This window comes from Manacus vitellinus, unplaced genomic scaffold (genome assembly GCF_001715985.3).
Source record: "Manacus vitellinus isolate BGI_N305 unplaced genomic scaffold, ASM171598v3 scaffold_6_pilon, whole genome shotgun sequence".
NCBI classification, from domain to species: Eukaryota; Metazoa; Chordata; class Aves; order Passeriformes; family Pipridae; genus Manacus; species Manacus vitellinus.
Window position 1 is genome coordinate 27,626,000 of NW_021940750.1, and position 23,767 is coordinate 27,649,766.

The following is a 23,767-nucleotide window of genomic DNA, read 5'->3' on the forward strand; positions in this document are numbered from 1 at the left end:
CAACCTGTCACACTGGTCCACATAGTATCTTCCAATTTGAGCTCAAGCTGCTGCTAAACACAGATTTAAAATCATGTTGATAGGGTTAAAATTAGAAGCTAATAATATGTTTTAGAACGTCTGGCTGACACAGGCCAGGTATTTCTGTTGCTCAGGTTATGTCAAAGGTCTTTTTGAAAATCCCCTTCCCATCCCTACACAGACATAAGCAGACATCCTTCTACGGTGGAAAGACATGGAGAAAGAAAAGTTGTAATTACATTTAACATATTTATGGCAATGTGACATTTTCAGTTGTGCAATTTAAAGGAAGGAAAATCATTTCACTATCCAGGGATCTTGAGTTTTGACATTCCATTTTTTTTCCCTATTTCATTTTTTTCCTTCAGTTATTTCAGCTTTTCACATTCTTCAAGAATTATTTAAAATACACTGACAGAACATGCCCTTTTCCACACTGGCACAGAAACAATTTCCCTAATGTAGAGCTAAGAAGATGGTCAAGATACATTCCCAATTCCCTAAGAAAATAAGTGAACTATCTGCTAATCACTCTTAGCTAGGCCATGTCATTACTTAAGGGTATGACTGTTAAACAAGGTCTGGCTAAAGAGAAGAGAGGAACATGCTCACCTTAAGTGAGAGCTACTCATGCAGCCTTCCAGAAGCTAAAGGGGGGCTACAAGAGAGGTGGAAAGGGATTTTTTACATGGTATGGAGTGATAGGACAAGGGGGAATGGTTTTAAACTGAAAGAGGGAAGGGTTAGATTAGATATTAGGAAGGAATTCTTCACTGTGAGGATGGTGAGGCACTGGAACAAGTTGCCCAACTGGAACAAGTTGTGGATGCCCCATCTCTGGAAGTGTTCAAGGCCAGGTTGGATGGGGCTCTAAACAACTTGGTATAGTGGAAGGTGTCCCTGCCCATGGCAGGGGGGTTGGAACAAGATGATCTTCAAGGTCCCTTCCAACCCAAACATTCTTAGCCTGACAGTTTAACTAAAGACAAAAATAATCTCCAAAATTTGTATGAAAAACTAAACATTCTCCTCACCTACTCTAAAACTTCAAACATAAGGAAGGAAAAATACCCCAAAGTGTATTTTCTCAGATTCCTAAGGAGCTCATCAGGCTGGGCTATCTCCCTTTACTAAGTCCAGGTCTCTAAACAAAAAATCAGTGGGGTGGCATGGGGTGTGGGGTGGTGAAGGAAAGGCTCAAAACAGACCAGTGTTACTCAAACACTGCTAAATCCTAAATAAAGCACAACAATACTGACCAAGCTGAGACACAGAAGACCTGGCGTGGGTCCAGAACACAATAACCATTTGTCTTCTTTGCCAGAGGCAAGCAGCAGCTGGGGATGCCACTCAGGGGGATAAAACAGCATCAAGCTACAGCTGGAGGATTACTCCCAGGAGTAGTGCAATACATAAGAATAAAAGATGACAAGTTAGATGAATGCCCTTTGAGACCCTTTTCAGAAAGGACTAAGAGTTCTTTAGGAGAATCAGGAAAATTAAGGATGCAAAAAACTGCCAACATAGTTTTGCCAAATTCACTTGAGAATGAAAATTAATCAACATGCAAAAGGCTTCATCTGAATCAGCCCGAAATCCTCCAAGGAAACCCTGGCAGGTAGATCTCAAACCAAAGGAAACGCCCAAATGGTACTTTGTGAAAATAGTTTACTTTTCTAAGAGTGAATGGGAGCCCTTTGAAACACTCCTCAGAGTTTGCAGGATGATTATACACAGTGCAGTGGGAATTTCTGAGTGGCAGAAATTGTCTCAAGCATTTCATAATATAGTAAGGGAAGGGAGCAGAAAGTCAGCGATTGGTTGGTATTTACATATTTATTTATTTGTTTGTTTGTTTGGAAAACCTACTTTAAAATTAATGTTACAATGCTACAGGCAAATCTGTTCCACATCAAAATCACCTTTTGGGAAAAGGTATAAGACTGGAATCAAAACAGAAAATTCTTCACAAGGTTACATGGTCTGTAACGTAACAAACATCATTGCATTGCTTACCCAAGTTCACTGCCCCCATGGCTGCCTCAATATGAATATTCTAAGGGCAAGAAGAATTGTAGGTGCCTCAAACATGCAGAAAGGACCAGATCAGCAATACGGGAAACCTTCCTTCTGTGGAGTATGGGAGCTAAACTGGGAGAGTTTTCTCAAGTGCAAACGCGACGGAAGGGAGAAAAAGGAGATCAAACTTCTATTGTATGACATCAAGCTTTACATAAAGTGAATCACAGCCCTTTCTAAAACACCATTAAGTCAATATATGATATCCTTGCAAATGACGTGGAATGGAAACAATTTCTTTTCTGCACCTTTCAAAGCTGACAGGAAAAAGAGCACTACAACACTGCAAGGAACATTGTGACCAGCAACAAAAAACAGGCAAAAGGGCTTATTTTCATCAAGAAAGCTAAGCATTGCTAAGATATCCAAGACACCGTAAGGATTCAGGTTCCTAGGTCACCGCTGTGACCTTTAGGTATCTAAATTTCCTAGGCAGTTAGTTTGAAACTCTTAGGTTACATCCAAGCAAACAAGTTACAATAAAATAAAGAGTGAATTTACAGCTCATCAACTACTGAAGCCCGGTAGCTGTGGAACAACCCTACTTTCAGCCAAGGTAAACAGGCGGTAAGGTAAAAGAGTATCAGCATCTGAAAGGTGCTTTTCCCTAAAAGAGAGATAATGCTTAAGATGAGCACCACACAAAATGGGTTAATTAGGGCTGATGGGGTGAGAAGAAGGAAACGTATGGGCTGATTAGCAGAAAGACTTCCTGGCAGACAAATGTGTTAGACCGTGGAGCAATCTCCCACGGGAACTGGTGAAAGCCCAATCAATTGGAGCTTTTTTAAAAAACCACCAAACAATAGACAAAATATAGGAAAGAATCCCACACTTCAGGGAAACAGAGGGTAGGTATTTCTGCATGTATAGAGCCTCCCCCTCCCCAGTTCAGCCAACCAGAAAAGCTTCACGCAAGACTTTCTGTAGCTGGGTCCTTTCCTTGTCACAGGACTTATGCTCTCAGCAAAGCATGACACCAGCCACTGTGCAGGGAAATCGTGCCTGCCCCTTCCCCTATGCAGCACAGGTTCTGTGACCACAGGCTGCTCCGCTGTAATCTCTGCACTGCCTGCTCTCAGCTCAGGACCATGCCAGCCTGCAAAATGGGAAACTAACACCAAGAAAAAGTGCCTCCTGCACTTAAAAATGACTGACCTCCTCCACTCAGTAGAGATTGCAGACATTTGCCATGTCCTTAACCGAGGCAAGCTTGTAGGGGTAGTGTTCTGGATATTCTTATATTGCTTATTACAGACACGTAATAAGCAATATATATAAGGCTTGTTCAAGCCTTAACTAGAGCTTTCCAAATAAATCTGCTCTGAGGTTGAACAAGCTCTTAGGTAGCTCAGCTCTGTGGCATTCACAACACAATAGACAGCAGCACATCTGAATACACTAATCATAAAAAAGACCTATCATAGCTAGAGTTCAGCCCATTAACTATCCTGTAGCAATACAGGGCTGAGTAAACCGCAGGTTTTATAGTTGTGACCTATAGCTATTTGCAGAGACATACCAATGTAAGTGTATTTTGGGAAGTGCTATGTGCTGCAATGTGCCCTGTGGTTCCAGGCACTTCCTTGCATTGACTACCCACAACCAGCATTTTCAAAAGTTCATCTGATGAAAGGACAACAGCATCTCCCTTCACCAAGAAACTTAAAGTGACAGTTTTTAATATTTGGCAAGTTCATAGTCTTTCCAGCATATGCACTTCACCACCAAACAAGCTACCAGTGCAATTAGGAAACTATCTATGTAAACAAAACTGATTTTATTTACTGTCTGATATGAGCCTTAAGAGGCAACCTAGGCTGAGCAATAGCCAGGCAGCAAGAATTACAGACGTGCACTTCCACAGCACATCCTGAGTCAGGTGTTTCAACACTGTGGGTATCTACATCTGATAAACACGGTCTAAGAGATGAAGGTAGGTCATGGAAAGGATGCCATGTCATATTTATTACAGCCATGAGTAACTAATAATAAGACTTCGAGGTTTGTCATCCTTTCTCACTGTAATCTGTTATCTTTCTTCCCCTTCCTCCCTTTACATACCCTACAACCCAAGATGACCACAGAAAGCACAAACACTGGACAACTCACCTCCAGGGTGCACTACTGGTGAATACTATGCTGTGGGCAGTCTCAGCTTTGGTTTTCCCACTGACAGGGGCAATTTCAATTTGAAGTATTTTATTGCCTATTTTATTGACAAAAGCAAAGGGGGAAAGTATCTGAAACATGCTATGTACCACTGAATTTATCAGGCTAATATATAGCAGGAACTGTTTTTATTATTAAAACCAAAAGACCAGGTTCACAAAGTCAGTAAAGTGGAACTGAGGATCTGCAATCCAGCTGTATTACCACCATGGGCTTTGCAAACAGCTGCCTAAGCATAATAAGTGATGCTTCAAGCAGGGGCAAGATGAGCAGAAAAGTGGCTTCTCTCTTCATTCTCCTGTCCTTCCAGGTTGTGCTGCACAGAACACTCATGGTACAGCCTCTGCCTGCAGAATGAAGGAGACCAACACTGCAACAAGGATTTCTAAATCAACCCCCCCCCAGATGACCATTAGGCCCAAGCATCATTGTAGCTTTCCTCCCCAGTAGATCACTTTCCTCTCCTCCTCTTTTCATAGCCTCTTTTGGTCACCTCTTTGACCCATGGTCACTAACACACTAATGCCCATGACACAGGAAATCTCTCTCTTTGCCAAAGCAATTGGGAAGCAAGTGGTGATATGGTGAACTAGGGAAAACATGCTCACATCATGCAAAGGTGTGTGCCAAGCAAGAGAGGGTAAATATAAAATTAAATCTATGCAGGACTTCTGTTGGGAAAAGTGTTTCACTGCCTCTCAGAGGATCTTCAAACCTCTTCAATTAGTTAAAGGGTACTAAATCCCCGAGGAGGTTCACACCAATACTAATGGGCCAGATTAAGGCCCAGAGAAAGTATCCAAAGTCTCCAGTATGGGAACAAAAACAGGTACTTTAACTGCTTGGAACACCCACCGCAAACTGGCTTAAAACACGCATGGCTACGGTTTTGGTTTGTTTCTTTTAGCCAGCCATCTCCCCAGGGGACAACAAAATCTGCAGACGAGCCAGCCAGACTGACCCCTCCAGAAACCTCCTGCATTACCCCACTATGAAGAGGGACCAGCTTTCCCAGCTATTCACTTCCCCCCTCAGTTTCTCCCTTCTGTTCCAGCAGGATACAGGTCACTGAAAGGGGCGCCTCCACTCCAGACCCTGCGCTTGCAGACTAAGAAACTAAAGCTTATAAAAGGCAACTTGCCAAATGCTTGACCTAATGTCCTTCTGGTTAACTTGAACCATGACTATGGCAATATGTTTGGGACCAATAGGCAAGAAGTATAGAATAGGAGGTTACAGCACATTTTGCCTCCACCTGGTAAAGCTTCCAAATTCTTATTCTCTGAGACAAGTGGAAGCAGGAGACAGAAATACAGGTGAACCCTGTGAAGGAAAAAAAAAAATGGAGATTCACCTTGCAGCAGAAATTATGAATATATACAGGAGAATTCATCTGTTTTCTTCTCTGCCAAAAATAAATGTCTTAAATAAGTGCTTCAAGTAACTTTTAAGTATTAAAAATAGCTCATGAAAAATGGGTGCCTTTCAAGCTGTCTCCTTCTAGGGAAAAGTTCCCAGCAAACATGATGAGAAATAACTAAGACATAACAGCAACTAATTTCCAGCCCACCCAATAAATTGCATTTTATCACATATTTATATCTCAGATTGACACAAGGCAGTTAGACATAAGCTAACAACCTATTACATAAAGGTGACAGCTGTGGAGTAACCATTTATTGCATTTGTTCTTTTTTTTGGTTTTTTTTTTAGTTGGATTTTACTTTAGGAACCAACAGCAAGGAAATTATTTTTACCAAGAGTACAAAGTTTCCCCTCTTCAGCCTGTGCTTGCAGGAGGGATTGCCTTTTGTTTTCTTGGTAATAAAACTTTTCTTTCCCAGTTTTTCTTTATGTTAGACATACCAAGCTCATTACATTAATCGGCTATTTCAGAATCAGAAAATTGTCTTGAGTTCTGGAGAAAATGGGTGGTACCTTCAAAAACAAGTCTGGGACTGTTCTGTCTAAAAAACGTGGTATTTTAAAATGCAATGGGAGACGTGGCTGAGGAACAGTCACATACTTGTGTTACCACAAATCTTCCTAGGAAAATGAGCAAAGGAGGACACAATGACATTGACTTTGCTCCAGATTAGCAACGTAACTACATATTTTATGCTCTTGAACAGATCAACCAGTCCCTGTGGAAAAGTGGCCACTGTTGCTACCTGCAGCGGTTACTCCTGCAACCCCACTTTCCTGGCTACACTGCAGGGGCACTTCCACAGCTCCTGCCCAGAGCCACCTCCTTGGACCGCAGGATGTACCAGACTACAGAAAAGGTTTCAAGCTGCACAGATCTTGGCATGGATAAATTAAAATGTTAAACTCAACTATGCAATGAGAAGAGCCTTCAGATTCTCCCTATCAATTTTCTTACAGCCTGGTGTAGACTCACCGAACATCCTGCTGGAACTCTGCTTGCAAAGAGGTGCTGAGCCAAGAAGTCTCTATACTGTTGGAGAGAGCAGTCTCTCACACTATCACCCTTTGAACTCCTTCAAAAAAGCACACTAGAAGTGCAACAATAGGCTGTTGGTGTGTTTGGGTTTTTATTTTATAGGGGCAAAGGATCTCCAAGTTGCCATGCTACTTGGCTTCTATATTTATGTCTGCTATATTTGACCAGTTCCCACAGAACCAAAGTCCCTCACTGAATACTGAAAGTACCTCATAAGAAGAACAGTTTTCATCCTGAAATTGGTACTACAAGCCTCCTTTCCCCTCCACATACCTAGTATGCCTATGGAGTATGCATGTTCCTTTTGTATATGGTGGTATCTCATAAACTGCAAAAGAATAAGACTGTAATCACAGAAACATTAACAGAAATTCCTCATTCTATAAAGCTTATTTACAATGAAATAAAAGATTAAAAGCCTGGAATTTTAATTTTCTTCTACTGCATTGCCAATAAGTATCATAGAATATCCTGAATTAGAAGGGACCCACAAGGATCACAGAGTCGAAATCCTGTAGTACATTTATAGTGTAGTATTTTTTTCTAAATAGAGCCATGAGAAATACAAATAGCAAAATCATCCTATTTTGCAAAGCATAACTGCAATAATCTCATAGACACTGGAATTCTGCTGATGACACACAGTCTGTTGCATTGTGTTATATTTTGTATATTTTGCCCTGAAGATAGAAAAGTTCCTCAACAGTGGCCAAAACATTTAGGGCAATTTCTATGAATGTTCACAGAGGGAATGGCACCAATGGATTAGCTTCAGCACACGGACCCGAGGGGCTCTGCCTTCCTGTGCCCCAAGCAGTTTAACAGAAAATATGGTCAGAAAACCCACCAGCATTTGATAATGGAATTCATTCAGAAAAAAATTTCTCAGCTAATATTTTTTGGTGGATGGGTGGACAGATGAAATGGGATTCACACACACACATTTGTGCAGAGTGGGCTGCTGCATTCATATTTCCACTCAGAGGGTGTCAGCTAGAGCATTTGGCTTTTTCCATGAACCTTAACAGCAGCTGCTCAGCATCTTTGAAAAGCAGGTTCATTACTTAGCAACTTACCTCAGATTTCAGATACTAGAAAGACCAATATGGTTGGTCATCTCATTTGTACTAAGGCTCAAGCCACAGAACTTCCCATCACCATGACTTCCATCATACATGACCACCTGATTGAACTCTTATCTTTATGAAAATAAAAAAATCATGATTTTAAATCGTTTCTACTAACTGCAAGCTAATTTGATACCTAGTAGTATCTTTTAATGATTATTTCCCCTTGACTAGAGTACCTCATTTCCATTGTAACACCTGCAAATTTCATGTTCCCACTACACCTTCTATGCCATTAAAAAAAAATCCCCTTTCAAAATCTAGAGGAACACATGAAAATTTAGTGCCGGCAGCTCTAGTTCTGCCACACCTGTCTTTGAGAACATTACAGCCATCTCAGGTTGTAATTCAGCATTCAGCAGTGGCCCAGGAGGCAGGACTCCACACTGAGGTTTGGCTGCAGGACACTACTGCAAGTGCTCAAACGCTCAGGCTCCCACCTCAGGCTAAGAGCTGACACCACAGCTCACAGCCCAGGATGTGCTGCAGCAGCACCCCAGGTGCACAGCACGCTTCTGCTTGTCTCAGCACAGGGAACAAGGTGTGACAAACACAGCTGTGTAAGCTGGTACACAGCTGGCAAGGAGCAGAAGGGAGCCGAGCAGTTTAGAGGGAACTGGCCTAACAGTTCATCTTGCTGCAGGAGGCTTCCCATCGCCAGTGCTCTCTCTACAGAAACAGCCATTCAAATGCTGCACTTGGATGGATTAACAGATTCTGGGAAGGCCTGTGGTCACATACAGACAGAGACATGCACCACTGGCCTCTTCTTTCCAAAGTCAAAGCAGTTGTAACCTGGCTCTGCTGCGGATGCTGCCTGGCCTCATGGATATGGCAAGGGGCTCAGGAGGCTACTAAGTCCCATGGAGAACAAAGTCAGTCCTCTCCCATGCTAGCACAATTTTGCAAACTCAAAATGAAGAGTTGGCTTTTCTCCAGGCAGCTACAAGTACAAACACAGGACAGGCCCCAAACACAGGTCCTTCAGTACAGCCTGTTCTGAACACCACAGCCCAGGAGTTTGTGATGGGGAACAAAGGAGGATATTGAGCCAGTGGAAGAGTGGTTTGAAGTCTGAAAACTGCTCTTCAAAAGTTCTGTATTTCAGGCTTAACCTGCTTATGTTAACTGCAGAAACATTCAGCTCAAAAGGAAGTCACATATGCAAAGCTTAAAAAAAGAGCCAGTAAAAGTCTGTAAAACAAGGGACAAAATGCAAACCAATGACCAGAGAGCTGTATGTATCCCTGACATAAATACAGGCTTTCAATATGGAGATTAAGTGACTTGCACTTTTTGGTAGACATGCCATTGCCCTGTTGTGAGCACCTTATCCCCAAACTACAACGCACAGAAAAGCAGCATCTAATGTTTTTAGTGTTAGCCTTAAAAAAAATACCCACAAAGACAAATTTGATGGTCTTCAGCTTTCGAATTAGCTTGTAGAGTTTATTCTTTTACCCATTTATTCTTGGTCAAATGCACAGCTTTTGAACTAGATGAAATGGCAATCACATGAGACAATGGATATTAGAATAGACAGGTGTCCACTGCTTTGTACAGAAATCAGACAGGAGAGAAGAATCTGCTATAAAATTCCCCAAACCAGACTGAAATGACAGGAAACACTGTATATGGTTTAAATACAAACAAGTGCCATGAGGTCACTTAATTCAAAGCTCTAGGCACAACTAATGGTTTTGCATTACTAAAAAGCAAAGAATTTTACAAACAGTGCCCCTTCAGAGCAACACAGAACTCTTCAGCAAGTGAGCTGCTTTGTTTTGCTTTAAATTTCTATTTACTTGCTGTTTCTGGGTGTTTCCTCATTGTTTTATGGTTCGTGGTACTAGCAGGAGCATGTCACTGTGCCATAGGCTGTTGCTAAGTGATCCTCTGCAAACACACCAAGTTCTTGAGACAAAATCATAAACAATCCTAAGAGATTCAATAAATAAAGTTGCAGCACATCAATCTTAAGAAAATTCACAAGAAATTAAAATTCCCAATCATCGACAACTATGCTTGGTACTTCTATCTACTGAACATGAAGTAAACTCTGTTAGCTCTTCTTTTAAACATTAACTTGATGGTATTACTGCACCAAAACTTGGCTACAGACAGACATATCTGGGCAGTAACAATGGCGACCTTCAAGACAGCATTTCCATGGACAGATTATTTTTCATGCATGATTATGCAGCATTTACACTGTGATTCCTTAAACAAAATGACAGCATAGCATTACTTCAAAATCACTTCTGCTGTAAGCAGAGTTAAGCTGTACCCAGTCCAGGAGTGTGGTGAAAGCAGACCTTCTGAAAACGTTTAAATCTTCCTCTTGCCTAAATTGGCACTTTGCCGTTTCAGAAAAAAGGACCTTGACAATGGAGAAGTTCAAGAGATGGCTGGGAGAATGCAATTCCACTTGCCTTTTAACCTTCCACAACACCTACTACCCACTGACCATGAGGGGATCTCACTATCTTCTTTCCTTCCTTGTGCTATATTGAAGTCGAATCTACTCTATACTAATACAGAAGTAAATATAATCCACTGAGCTGCTGAACAAAGGGCTGACTGCACTAAACTAGTAAAAAGACATTACACCAACAGACTCTTAAACAGCATTGCAAGGCCTGGGCTGTACTGGACAGACTGAACATGCTGCAGCCCTTGCAGCAGCACCGTCCTGGTCCTGTACCTGCTCAGGCACAGCACGATCACATCTATGTGGCACACAATGGTCACAAGGCCAACACAGCTCTTGTGTGCATCCACTGCCACAGGCTCAGTTGAAAAGACACAGATTTTCAGAAGCACAGAAAAAGTAGAGACGCGTTGATTTCATCATACAGGTTGAAGAAGAGGAGACCCAGCACGACCTCTAAAAAAAGCAATTGTAGCACTTATCAAAAGAAAGCAGAGAGCTTGAGCATTCAGCTCCCCTGTCAGGCAAGACTGACAACCCAGGTGTAGTTTCCTCACCTAGAAGGAACTGAAAGCCATATGAGGATGTCACACTTCACTGGCAGGAGAAAGGTCCTCCAGTCAATGCAGGATCATCACTGTTCAAAACCCACCAGCAATTCTAACCTGCCCTTTTTGGTTGAGGTGGAAAACCTATCAGGAGCAGGGACCAGTGGAAGGATCTGTCACCAGTGGGGAACAAGTGCCATCTCTACCTCCTTTTTAGTCACTCAGTTCATTGATACTCAGCCATTCAGACTTTGCATGGTCTGTAAGTCATCACAGCAGGCTCATGAACATGTAATCTGCTTTGAGTTTCAAACTGCTTTGTACTTAAAATGAAAAAGTTCTGTTTCCCCCTTTATAGTTGCCAGGTTTTTTTTCAGCCACTTAAGGATGTTATCATAAAGGAAAGGGTGTTACAAAATAAGCTCATCTAGGTCACAGTAAAGAACATTTTCCAAGCTAATCTGAAGTACAAATGACCCCTCTGCAATCAACATAAATTCTCTACAGAATGCAGTTAGCTTGTTCTCTAATCTTTGCCATCAGTAAGTCAATGAACAATTTTAACACTAACTATGCTGAGGTTACAGGACAGTGGATTTGTGCAACGAAGCTTCTTGTATGAGAAAACAATTTCAGATGCACTTAGACCTTTGAATAAAGGAAGCTCTTGGCTTCAATCAGCAATTTATGACAAAAGCAAAGCTAAAATGCTTCTCAGATTGCAAAGTCAGACAAAAATTCCTCTACAAGAGTTGTTTTCCTTACATTTCAGTCTCTTACAGTATTAGCTCAGTCCCAATGGCATCTTTTCCATTCCCTCTTGGGATGACTCTGTCAAAACACTGTAAATAACTTCTCTGGACTTTGGCAAGGTACCAGGAAGAGGAATACTTTTTTTTAAAAAAGGCCTTCACCAACTACTGAATGCCCACCTTACAACATGCCTCAAATGAGGACAAATTTATTGAGGGAAGCACATCAACTCAGAAACTAAATGAGGCAACTGTAATTTACTGAAGCAACCTTAGAATGAAACAAATGATCAGTGAACTTGTCAAGTAAGACAATGAACTATCATGGATCCTTAAATAACCAAAAAACAGTGTAAGGTAAGTCCATTGCTTAGCAATGACAGAAGCAGTCTATAGTTTGTATATAGGGGTAGTTTCTGCTCTCACACTCATAACCTCTGTTGTGCCAGTTTTCAAAGGAGCAGCGCTCCAAGTTCAGGAGAGAAATTGTGAGAGAAATGTGAGATACCTTCCTCACTGGTTCGCTGACAGCACTGCCTCAGGATCCTACAGGTTAGCAAGCAAACTTTTACCAAAAGCACAGAGGACACATTCTCTAGACAGGTTTTTATTCACCTATAATATGAGCAACAATTAATTCTTTTGACTCCTTCACAAAAATAACTTTAACATAAGAAAAGAACCATTAAAGTAAAATGTACTACAGCATCACCATTTCAGTGACCAATTTGTATACTGAAGATAGTCTTGAGTTTGCTTTGTTTTTAAAGCACAGTTGAGTCACAGAAAGCACAGCTGGATACAGAGCCTCCTAGGAACTAAATCACTGTGCTCTACAGGCAGGTGAGCAGGAGGGGAAGCAGCAGAGCACAAGATGTGACTACCATGAACAAAATTGCTTCACAGAACTGCAGAGACAAAGCTCACAGCTTTCATGGTTCCTCGGGTTTTGGGGTTTAAACAGATTAATTACTACGTCAGTACCACACTGTTTTTAAATATACTAACAGTTTCTTCCCTGGTATGAATCTGAGCAACACAGACATTCACAGGAACCTGCCAGAGGAGGCTTCTCTCCAAGCTCCCCCCAGTTTATGGAAAGAAAATTAATTGTTACCCTCAACCTTCTTCTCTTTGACAAGAGCTTTCCAAAAGGAGGGACTCTATTTCACCACTTGCTGAGGGATTACTTAGGGCAGATCATGCTCTTAGGTATCCAGTGACTACTTCAATCCATTTATTAACCGTGGCTGGTTCACCTGGCACAGCCAGCAGAAAACCACATGAATCTCATCCAGAAAGTTCAGCAGCAGTCTCCTTCATGATAAGCCATATGAGGGAAGAGGGATGAAAAAAATAAAAATAATTTTAAAAAATAACATACCATAGCTCCCAAATTTTCAATAAACGTGACCTTATGTTAAAGAAACACACATTTTTTGATAAACCAGTTCACCTCATTTTAGAGAAACTATGCTCATAATCATCTAATTTTCTCCTGGTGCTCCTCCTGTCTTCCTCGATCTAGATCAAACAATTTCCACCCAACACTACTAATTGCACTGCTTTTGGTACCAGTGCAAAATTACCTTTAGCAGCAAATATTATCAAAAAATAGACAATGATTAAAAATAAACTGTCAAAAAGTCCACAAGTGTTTTCCATCAGAAGTCAGTACAAGAGATATTGTAAAATAACAACCAAAGGCATAAAAAACATCTACAGCTTGTGCAGAACCCCCTTATGTCTGATCTATGTTTGGACATACAGCAAAGAGGTCTACACTGTTGCAAAGAGAAATTAAAAGAAAAATCAGGTGTATTGCTTTCACCAGAAATGCAGAGTTAAAGTGAATAATAAATATTCATTCTAGCAAAAGGCATCATTCTTGAAATACAGTTCCCCCTGGAGAGAGGAAAAAAAAGGGGTTCGGGTGGGGGGAAAAGTTCAGTTGTTCTAATTAAGTTGAAGCCACTCTTCAGTCTTCTGCTATATTTCCATGAAGGCAATCAGGCTCAGAAAAACATTTCCAGCCTGCACTGTGTTTGATTGTGCCCTGTTTTACACAGAGGTAGCTGAAGCACATGTGCTAAAAGTTTCTCTGACTTAAGGCTAAAGAACCTTTATATAGGAAAACCTAAGAAACTTTATGGCCTAATGTGTCTAAGCACCAGGTTTTATTGGAACCATTCAATCTTGCAACATAAATATGTTTATCTCCTTTAATTGTGAAGTGCCAGAAGAGCAAACAAGCATGCAATATCTCCAGATACAATTATCTCAGGTCACAGATCAAAGGAGTAAGTAACTCTTGCAGAAGCTGGAGAAAGGAAGAGTCAACATATACTGAAAAAAATTCTTCAAGCTCCACTGATGTTTTGCAGAGTCCTCTGGAAGTTCAGACCCACCAGGACCCTCACTGAGGAAGGCAGGCATACAATTAGCACCTTTACTGTTCTGATGATATTCTCTATATAAAGCTTCCATTTGAAGTGACCAAATCTGAGCTATGGTGGATACATGAGTCATTGCTCCCAAAAAAACATCTCTGTGGAACAAAACCACAGGACTGAAGACAAGGTTACAACTTGTCACAGGAATGAGCTTGCAGCTCTGCCTGAGTAGAGAACTGCATGACTGCACCCCCAGAACAGACAAAGGATGGGGCATTCATCTGGGAGAGGACTAGGGTCAGAGATATAGTCACCCTTGTCATGGTATCATATTAATTCCCTATCTTTCCTACTCTTAAGAAAAAATTTCAGAAAAGGTCAAAAGATCTACATGCATATTTGTACTTCAACACTGACTTTGCAGTTTCAGCAAAACTGTAAATGAGATAGGTTGGTTTTAAAATAAGGTATTTCCTGAGTCACGTCTCCAAACACACTCCATGTGCCCTGTTTTTATACCGTATCACAACACCTGCAATCAGTGAGACAAATAATCCTATTGTTTAATGCAGACCCAAATTAAAGCCAGGTCTTTGCTGGTCCATAGGCACCACTGCAATAACCATGATTCATAAAAGCAATGTCTAATTGTCATTTTGTGCAAAGACTGGGACTGTATGCTCCAAAGAGGTAAATACAGAGTTTTACATCCCAGTGTCTCTGTGAGGGTCTTATTTTTATCCATACTGTTTCTTGAAGAGGGATTTATGAAGCTCTGCAGTTCACAGAAGTATCTGGGAAGACATATGCTGATGACAGAAAGAGTATCATACACAGCAATCTTAAAAAATTAACAGCCCTGTTTTCCTCCACACACTAATCTTGGTCTAAGTCTCTCCCCTCAGATAGCTCAAAGCAACTTAAATGGCATTCCATTACATAGAATATTACCTACATTAGGAAACAGAGGCAGAATTTCTAAGGATCTTGCCCAAAGTATCTGCAGTAAGTGACAAAGCGAGGCAACTCCACACTGCAATTTCAGTCTCATTACAGCCACCAAAATTTTTGGCAGGGGGCCCACAGGGACTGGAATTTCACCCAGGACTTCCCAACTCCCAGCCTTCAGCACTGTTAGGAATCCCTGCCTCATCACTACATACCAAGGAATCAAAGGGGCTGGGCAGAGCTGGCTCCATGGGCCAAAGCAGTACAAGCTCAAACCTGACAGCCATTCATCACATGTTAGTTAGAGATTTCTAAATCTTAGTAATGTTTTCACTCACCCAGGTAACTTCTGCAACTGACTGCAGAGCCCACACCTCTCCTAGGTCACTGGGATTCACCGGCAAAAGAGAGCAGAGACTCTCTCTGAGACACAAAAATTTCTTCATGGTTCTCTCACTCACCAAGAGCAAAAATAAACCTAAATGCATTTTGATTCATTTGTCTTACTCTAATTTTTAAAGAATAAGTGTTTATTTATTTAATCTGCTTAATCCACATGGTAGAAACGTTATGTAGTTTTGTCTTCCTTCCTTGCCCCAACAGATGTGTATTTATTCTTCTTCCCCACTGGACCTGAAAGGCCCATGCTGTACCTTACTGACCAGCCTGCTGATGCAATATAAAGCAAAATCATGCCAAAATCATCCCTCCCTGCACTGGAACCTGTGCTTCATTCCTGCTGGGCAGTGCTGCTTCTCAGCTACCAAGAAGGTCTCACACAGAGGGATCTCTCCTACTCAGAAGGACCAGAGGAAGGATTCTGCCTGAGATTTGTTCTTCCACAGTCCTGCTATTTCTGGGTTTGAAGCTGAGATTAATGCACTTTTTTGAAAGACCCCACTTTGTGTGCTTAGAACACTCTGGTGTAGCACTGACATTAAGAAGTATCAGGATCTTTCCACGATTTTAACCAGTGGCCCCTCACCTTCAGGCACATGCAGAGTACCTAATACAATCCAGACTGGGGAGGGTTAGAGGGCTTCTACAGCATCATTTCCAAAAATGCACTGAAGGCAAAGCAGGCTGCCACTCTCAGGACAATATGCACTTTACTGAGGGCCTGGCATGCACGTAAAAATAAATTTTCTTCTCCCAGTACTAGAGAGCCAACTCTCCAACATCTCAACAACCCTGTTTGCTTTGGAAGCTTTCCAGTCACATCTTTCTGTATATGCTATTGGATATATATTTTATAAGCTCCTTTTCTCAGTTAGAAGACTGTTTCAAGCTTATTCCATTAATACTTCATGTGAAAATAAACCACTCTTCATTTCAAGAAAACAACTGTTCCCTGGCAACAAATAGTGGAAACCATTGTCATTAGTATTTTACTTTGATTGAAGAATTAAAAAGTGCTGAGGGAACATTGAATTCTCTTTTGCAGGCTTCAAGAAAACCTGTGGCTCAAAGGACAGTTTTCTTCTCCAAAGAAAAAGATTACAAGTATCTCAACTCCCAGAGAGTTGGGGGAAAAAGGAAAAACAAAACAGCAGTTGAGACCATTGTAACTACTACAATCAGCTGGTTCCACACTGGAAAACATGTTATCCTCCATATCCCGCTGCTATTAAGAAGTGTGCAGCTTGAAATACAATGACTAATACCACTCTTATAGCCACTGACTAGAACATCTTTCTATGATAAAAGAGCATTAGTGTTCATTTGAACCAAAAATATCTATGAAAAATAGGAAATCTTCACTATTTTAGAATTAAAAAATGTGAGCAAGAGCTCTAGGAAAGCTTGGGTGTGGAAGTGCTTGAAACAGTTTTGAAGTCACGAGACATATGAAAGCTCCAAGCTTTGTCACACAAAGACTAAACTGGCAATTTGTCAGAAGCCAAAGGGCTGAAGCTAATTATTCTGGGTTTGCATAGCTTGTGAAACAAAAATAAATGCATGTCCCCACCAGAGGAACTTATGATGATTTCCACTTCACTGCACGTGTTTTCAATCTTACATTCTTCAAACTAAGCCAAACAGATTTTTCCTGAAAAACAAGGTAGATGGAGATGTTCCCTCTCTCTTGCCAGCTTACAAAGTCATAAGAAACTGGATACTTTACTGGCTAAAGAAAACCTGACAATTTTCAATCCTAAATTTGGCTCTCCACTAATCTGGTGGATGGTGGGGGGGGAGACACGAATTGAACAAGATCAGAAACAGCTTTACCATTTAGACACTATGCAAAACGCTTCATTGCTAGGTTTCATTATAGAAAATAGCTTTTTTTTTAATAGTAAATGCCTCATCAGGAATCCACTGCATGACTTCATAGGCAGCCTTTCCCTTGAAACAGTGATGAAAGAATTCATTAAGAAATGCTTAAATTTAAGCATTTTCTGGCAAGTTCCCCCAATGCCAGTGCAATGGGTGCTCTGCCTCAGCCCTACCAGCTGCTGCCTGCCTAGCAACTGCCTGCAGGCTGTGGCAGATGGGCTTCGGTCATGTTTGCCACCTGTTCAGAGCATCTCTAACCTTTCTCTGGCCACCAGTTCAGGCCCCTCCAGCTGAGAAGGCAGCTGTGAAGGTTAGGAAGAGCTGGCAAGAAAGGAGAAGGTACGTAACTGCCACAGGAACTGCAAGAGCATTGCGTTCAGAATACTTTAAATGCAGCCTGAAGATTAAACGCAGCTGAACCGGTGCTGTCTTCCACTGGAAGAGAGCCAGCAACACCAGGCCTGTTGACCACCTTCATCTGCTCTTCCCTTCCCTTCATGCCCACACAACAGCAGGAGCTTGTGGCCCCACACCCCTTCTGAGACAACTGGAGCTGGAATTCCTGCTGCACAGGTTTGCAGCACAGCTCCCAAAAGCACTGAGGTTGGTACAGCAACAGGCCAACAGGCTCCCCAGAGGAAATGGGACATATCCTTCAGTCTTCCCTCCTGTAAAACTGGAACAAGAGTGCTTCCTTAACCTTATGGGGTACAAACAAGTAAGCACCCTAATTTAAAAAGCACTTTGATACTGGGGTAATGATTGCTTAAAAAAATAAGCAAATGACATGCCACAAGGTAGGAGATACAGCACAGAGTTCTGTTAAGAGACTATTTTAAAACCAGCAAGCTGCTTTTTGGCAGTTTGTTTTTTTTATAATATATCATTGGTTTGCAGCTGTCCCACTGACTTGGATTTAAGCCGCAGCAAGCAAATCTAGATCCAAAACATTGCCAGATCTTAAAGATGCTGCTACTCAGCAGTTCTGCCATGGCCACTGGAAAAACAGAAATGAGTTAATCCTGCTCAGGCTCACAAATGTTTGGGTGCAGGCTCAGACTCATACTGTCTTTGGAAAGCTCATAACCTTGAAAGCTTTTTATTTAATTAATCTACCGTACTATCTTTTAAGCTAGCTAGCTTGATGGATGTTACTCAGTTGTACCATATAATGTTGCACATTTCAGCTCCTGTACCTTGCGTTCACAGTGAATTCTTATTATGTTAGAATTTAATCAGTATTTCTAAAAAAATTCCAATTACTTATCACCACACAACCTGAGAAGTTTTTTGTTTGTTTTCAGTGTGATGCTTTAATAATGTCTTACTGCTGGATAAAGGAGCATGCCTGCTTAGCATCCCACTGCCAGTCCTAGTCTTCCATTATTTCTCTTTGGACGATGTGCATGTTTCCCCACTCAATAAAAATAGAAAGCTGGAATCACTCTTTCTGCTGAAAGTGGAAGTCTGAGAGAAGACGAAACACAAAACTTGAACACAAGTCACAGAATGTTAATTGGTGTCTAGCAGCAGCTTGCTGATGATCTGTACACCACAATTGGCTTTAAGAAAACAAAATAAAAGAATGAAATCTGTCTAGGCAGAGGACTATCCTAAATCCTCACTGCAGGAAGGAAACAGAAGTCACACAGATGCTTACTTCAAGACTTCCCCTTAGTAGTAGAAAATCCTTTCCTGCTCCTTTGGAAAAGAATAATCTGATGTTTGTTCACAGAAGTCAGCACATACCAGTCCATTGTGCTTTGCTCTCTAAAAGCCAGTAACTAAACCTTACTTTCCAATTCACTAATTATTACTGGAAAGCAAGTCTACATTCAGAAAAATTCTGAATTTATGTAAAGAAGAAATTAGGTGAACATCCTGTGTATTCTTATGTTTTGAGTTACTTGCCTATTGTCAGGTCCAAGAGCTGGTTTCTCTCTAGCAGGATAGGTTTTTTAAAAGAGGAGAAGAGGAAACAAATCAAATAAATGCTGCTGCTTGACACAGGAAGAAATATTCCCTCGGTCAAATAAACTTTGTCCACCAGATGGACACCAAGACAATCCTCCACCAAGAAGCAGGGCTAGTGGGATAGATCAGGTGAGGTGACTCAAGCAAAGGTTTCTAGTAATAAAGGATGGAAAAATAGCCCACTTTTGATACATTCCCTCCTGGCTAAAGTGCATGCATCAAGACATATGAAGCAACACATAGGTGATAGGCAAGGTGTGATCACGCACACACATCTATCCATCCATCCATCCTGTTCTGGCAGAGCAGCAGGAATCAGTATGCCTTTGGGGTACAAATTCCCAGTACAGGTTAGCCTGACATTTCAACCATGCTGTGATATTTGAGATCATAAACCATTTTTACAGGGGCAAACTCCAGTCTAGTTCTGTCCAAATGTTTCCCAAAATGCTCTTCCTATAAAGAAATACTTTCCAATAATTTTGTATCTATCTGATGACTGGCCATTAAGCTAAACAAGCATCAGACAACTGAGAGGCAACTTGTGGAATTCTTTTAATCCACAAGGTAAAATGGAATTTGCCCTCTGCTCAACTAACTGGTGCATCATTGAATTCATCTCATACAAGCCCCTTGCTGCTTAAATGTACAGTGTAAGTGCAAGGCACATATAACAAATGCAGGCATTGCACTGTAATACCCTTCAGTATCATTGAAATAACAATGTCCCCTAGACAGTGACACAAATATAGGCTAGCTTCTTGTCCTTTTAATACCATGCAGTTCTCAGACAACCACTCACACCCAAAAGACAGACTCTGCATTTTAACTAGCAATGAGAATTTTTTAAAGCCTTTTCTGACAAGGGGATTCTTTAAAATAACATGGCTTGATTTTTCAATTTATTTTTTGTTAAGTGCTTTTCTCCTGCTCCCTGCTGGTGTTGAGAAGCACCTTTCACATGGATTTAAGAGCAACCTCAATTATCAGTGGCTGACACACCATTCTCCTCGTCTCTCCCCTGTCCTCTCTATTGAGGCAGTTTCATCTCTCTTACTGAGGAACTCACTGACCACCTTATGGTTCAAAATGAACACTAGGTAAGTACCAGCAAGAGTGAAACCTATGACATACAGCTCTTCTAAGCACAAAGAATAAGCCAGAAGGAAAGAGCATGCTCCCCCTTCGTCTTCTAGGGCTACAATGTAACAGCAGACAGGGTAACATAATTCCTTTCCCAAGCTGACACCATCCTTTAAGTAACATCTTGCGTGAAATATGACCATTCGGACCTGGGAAAGAACAAAGGTAGCCAACACCTGAACTTATCTGTAGATGGGCTACAACTTGAAGGCACTTTAGTATCATTTCACTGCTCGCTGGGTTACAAGAACATTCCTTCTGCCATAGTTTTTTTTTTTTTCAAAGGGCAGCTCCTGTTTCTGTTAAGCCTGACTGCCTGTGAATGCAATTTACAGAGTAATATCACCTAATCAACTATCTGATCTTATTAACTGACAGACACAAGAAAAGCCTAACTGCATTCCCACTTTCACCAGGGCACCTCTTAAACTAGATGGCACGTGGGCTCAACACATGCTTCACAAAAAGGGGATCCCATTTTCCCAAAACCAGTATCTGTTACAGAGAACTGAATGGAAAAGAAAGAAAAATCATTAAGCCGAGGTCATACTGACATCTAAATGACAGCATTTAAAATCAGTAAACCTCCCTTAGAAGACAATAGAGTTTCTACTCACCTGTACTACTTCTACTCCTCTTTTCCTGAAAAAAAGAAAAAAAAAACAACAAGTAAATGTTAGTGTTGGAAACTTGAGGAAAAAGTAAAAACAAAAACTAATGGAAAAGGGTTGCTTCATACTAGAATGCAAACAATAAAAATCTGCACTAGTAAATAACCTGATTCAAATTCAGGAAAGCACTTGTTCAGTTTCATTCCTTGTCTAGGAAGCACTTCGGCAGCTTCTGAATCATGGACTCAGAAGCGACCCAAGATGCATACTAAGCAGCTGGGACTGATAGGGCTGCTAGGTGAGCACAGGTAGGAAATGGCTGATACCAGGGAGGGAGCATCTCAATTTTAATTAGATCTAGCTTGCTTTTCATTTCTCATGTGCACACAGAGTGTGCAAATGGCACCAAAGCACATTCCACATCTTTTATTTTAATCCAAAGATACACGTATAAATGTCAGGGAGAATGAACACAGCACCTTGCAGCCATTTATCCTCTTATTTACAGCCTTGTTCTATCCCCATCATCTTGATACACAGGATGCTTCCCTGAACTTCAGTTCAAAGACTTGCAGTCAGTCTGACTCCTGCAGGAGAAGCGTCCAAATACTTGGGCTTTGTCAGAAAGGTCCAAGCCTCTGGCCATATGGAGAATAGCTCCAGTGATCCTGAACTGCCAGGGATAAGAGACTGGAGAAACCTATTAATTATACACCAAAATGTTTAGAACTGCAATGGGTAGAGCCAATTTAGGTAGATCTGTAGAGACAGCTGTCTACTCTGCAGGTATGAGAACTGAGGTTCAGGTACATGCAGCCAGTCAATGTTCAGTCACAACCTTTGACAAGTTATCAAGCAAAACAAACCATTTCTAGACTAGTCTTAAGAGCAGAACTGAATCCCTGGCACAATGCCTAGCCATCCCTGCTCCATGCCCTCCTCCCAATATATGCAGGCTATTTAATTATGTTAGAACCTTCTCCTCACTTTGAAGACAGGAAATTTAACATAAAAATCAAAAGCCTCATCAAGTACAAGACAGGAATCTTTCTTCCTTGTTCCCACTAGCCCTGTATGTGAAAATCAAAGACCCTTTTTGGGGAGGTCAGAGAACAGGACCGCCTAACTCTGCTCTCAATGCTTTTCTATCTAAGAGCGTCTGTGTTGTTGTCCATAGTCACAAATGCTGCACACTGCTGAATACACAATGGCTCCCCCAGTTTTCCTCCCAATACAGTAGTTCTTTCTTCTGGGAGGCCATTACAAAGATGCCCAAAGGGACGGGCGATCAATCAGCATCTATGACACAAATTGCTCCCTTTTCCACTTTACCAGTCTGGAGTTTCTCTGGCCTAGAAGCACCATTCAGTACACAGGCACAGGAGAGAGCTTGTTGTTGCTCAGCAAGGAAATTAAAAAGAAAATGAAACCAAGCACCTCCTGCAAAGAATTTCAAAGCCCTCTTGCAGATAACAGTAGCTGTTAAGTGGTGGGTGATTAATATATTGCCATTACAGTGTGGGAAGCATTGCTGCAGATCATCACCTGAGGCTGGCCAGATGTGTTCCAACTGTGCAGTAAGAACAAAATATGAATTTTGTAGAGAAAGAGTTAATAGCCAAATTGTTGAAAGCATTATTTTCACAGAGCTAATGAGAAAAATAAGAAAAATTAGGTGGGGAATGCTGTTTCATAAATTAGGGCTGCAGCCTACTCAGAAGCATTCCAAGTATTGTAAGCTAAAACTTAAAATAACCAAATCAGCTCCATTTTTGCTATGTCTGCCCTGGAGTAAACAGAACTCAGAACTGCCATTGAAATACACTACGCTTCAGACAGGCCTGCTCCAGAGTCTCTGGAAGAACAGTGACGAATGGCAAAAGCTGCATTTCTTGTCATGGCTGCATACACACTGAATAAGCTTTATTCTACTTTGAAGAAAATAAAAATGCAAGTTGGGTGCCAAACCCACTTGAGAAAGAGTCAGTCCAAAGGTTTTCTGTAATCCCCCCAAAATGGACTTTGTAAATTTTCTGGGACTGACTGAAACCAAGTGTACTGCCCCAGAAGAAGGGAAGAAGCCAGACCAGCCAACAGGCAGAAAGAAGGGGTGCCTGCTCTTAGGTATGATGTCACACATGTTTTAAAAGGTACAGGAAGGAGGAAGCAATTTCCAAGGCTGGCTTGGTCTTCCCCTTTTTCAGAGGGGGGTAGGATGTCCTTCTGGTTACCTGAAACATGATATTTTTTCTATTTAAACTCAGGGGACCAGAAACCATAGAAGCATGCATATTTTGAGGATTAGTTAATTTGGGAAAAAATCCTCTACCAAAATAGCTTTATTTGAGAATAAGTTATTTTAAAAACAAGAAGTATCCAAACAACCAGGATGCCAATGCACCTCAGTTCTGGCATTAGCAGATTCTTCGCCTTAAAGACTTCCTAAGCCAGCGACTCCAGGCTTTTCAGCCAGGCAGGTCACAGCTGCAGGCTCAGGGCAGCAAGACATCTCTTATGCAACCAAGCATGCAATACCATCTAACCACACTAACTGCCTTACGTCACCTGTGAAAGGGCTTAGGGTCAGGCACAGAAAGAAAGCTGATCCTGTGCACAAGAAACTCTAGGACCTTAAAAAAAAAAAAAAACTAAACAGAGAGAACGAAGCAGGCTGTGGGCCACAAGCAATTCCCCAACAAGGGGCTGCCTGTGCAAGACAATGGAGACAAGACATTTGCTAAATGAACTGCTCTGGGAGCCTGACAGAGCCATAGACCAGCCACCACTTCTTCCTATTTTGCTTTAAAAAGCCAGTAAGAAAAAT

At 41.4% G+C, this 23,767-nt stretch overlaps 1 protein-coding gene across 2 annotated transcripts in view; it reads right to left on the reverse strand.

Annotated features, from left to right (window-relative positions):
* Positions 1-23,767, reverse strand: part of ITPK1 (inositol-tetrakisphosphate 1-kinase) — a 150,344-nt gene that overhangs the window by 97,061 nt on the left and 29,516 nt on the right. The window contains exon 4 of one of the 2 annotated variants that reach the window (XM_018082718.2): positions 20,950-20,974. The exons of the other annotated variant lie outside the window; for it this stretch is intronic. Coding sequence (XP_017938207.1) covers positions 20,950-20,974 — 25 coding nt within the window. The remainder of the gene's footprint in view (positions 1-20,949; positions 20,975-23,767) is intronic. 2 annotated transcript variants of the gene reach the window in all.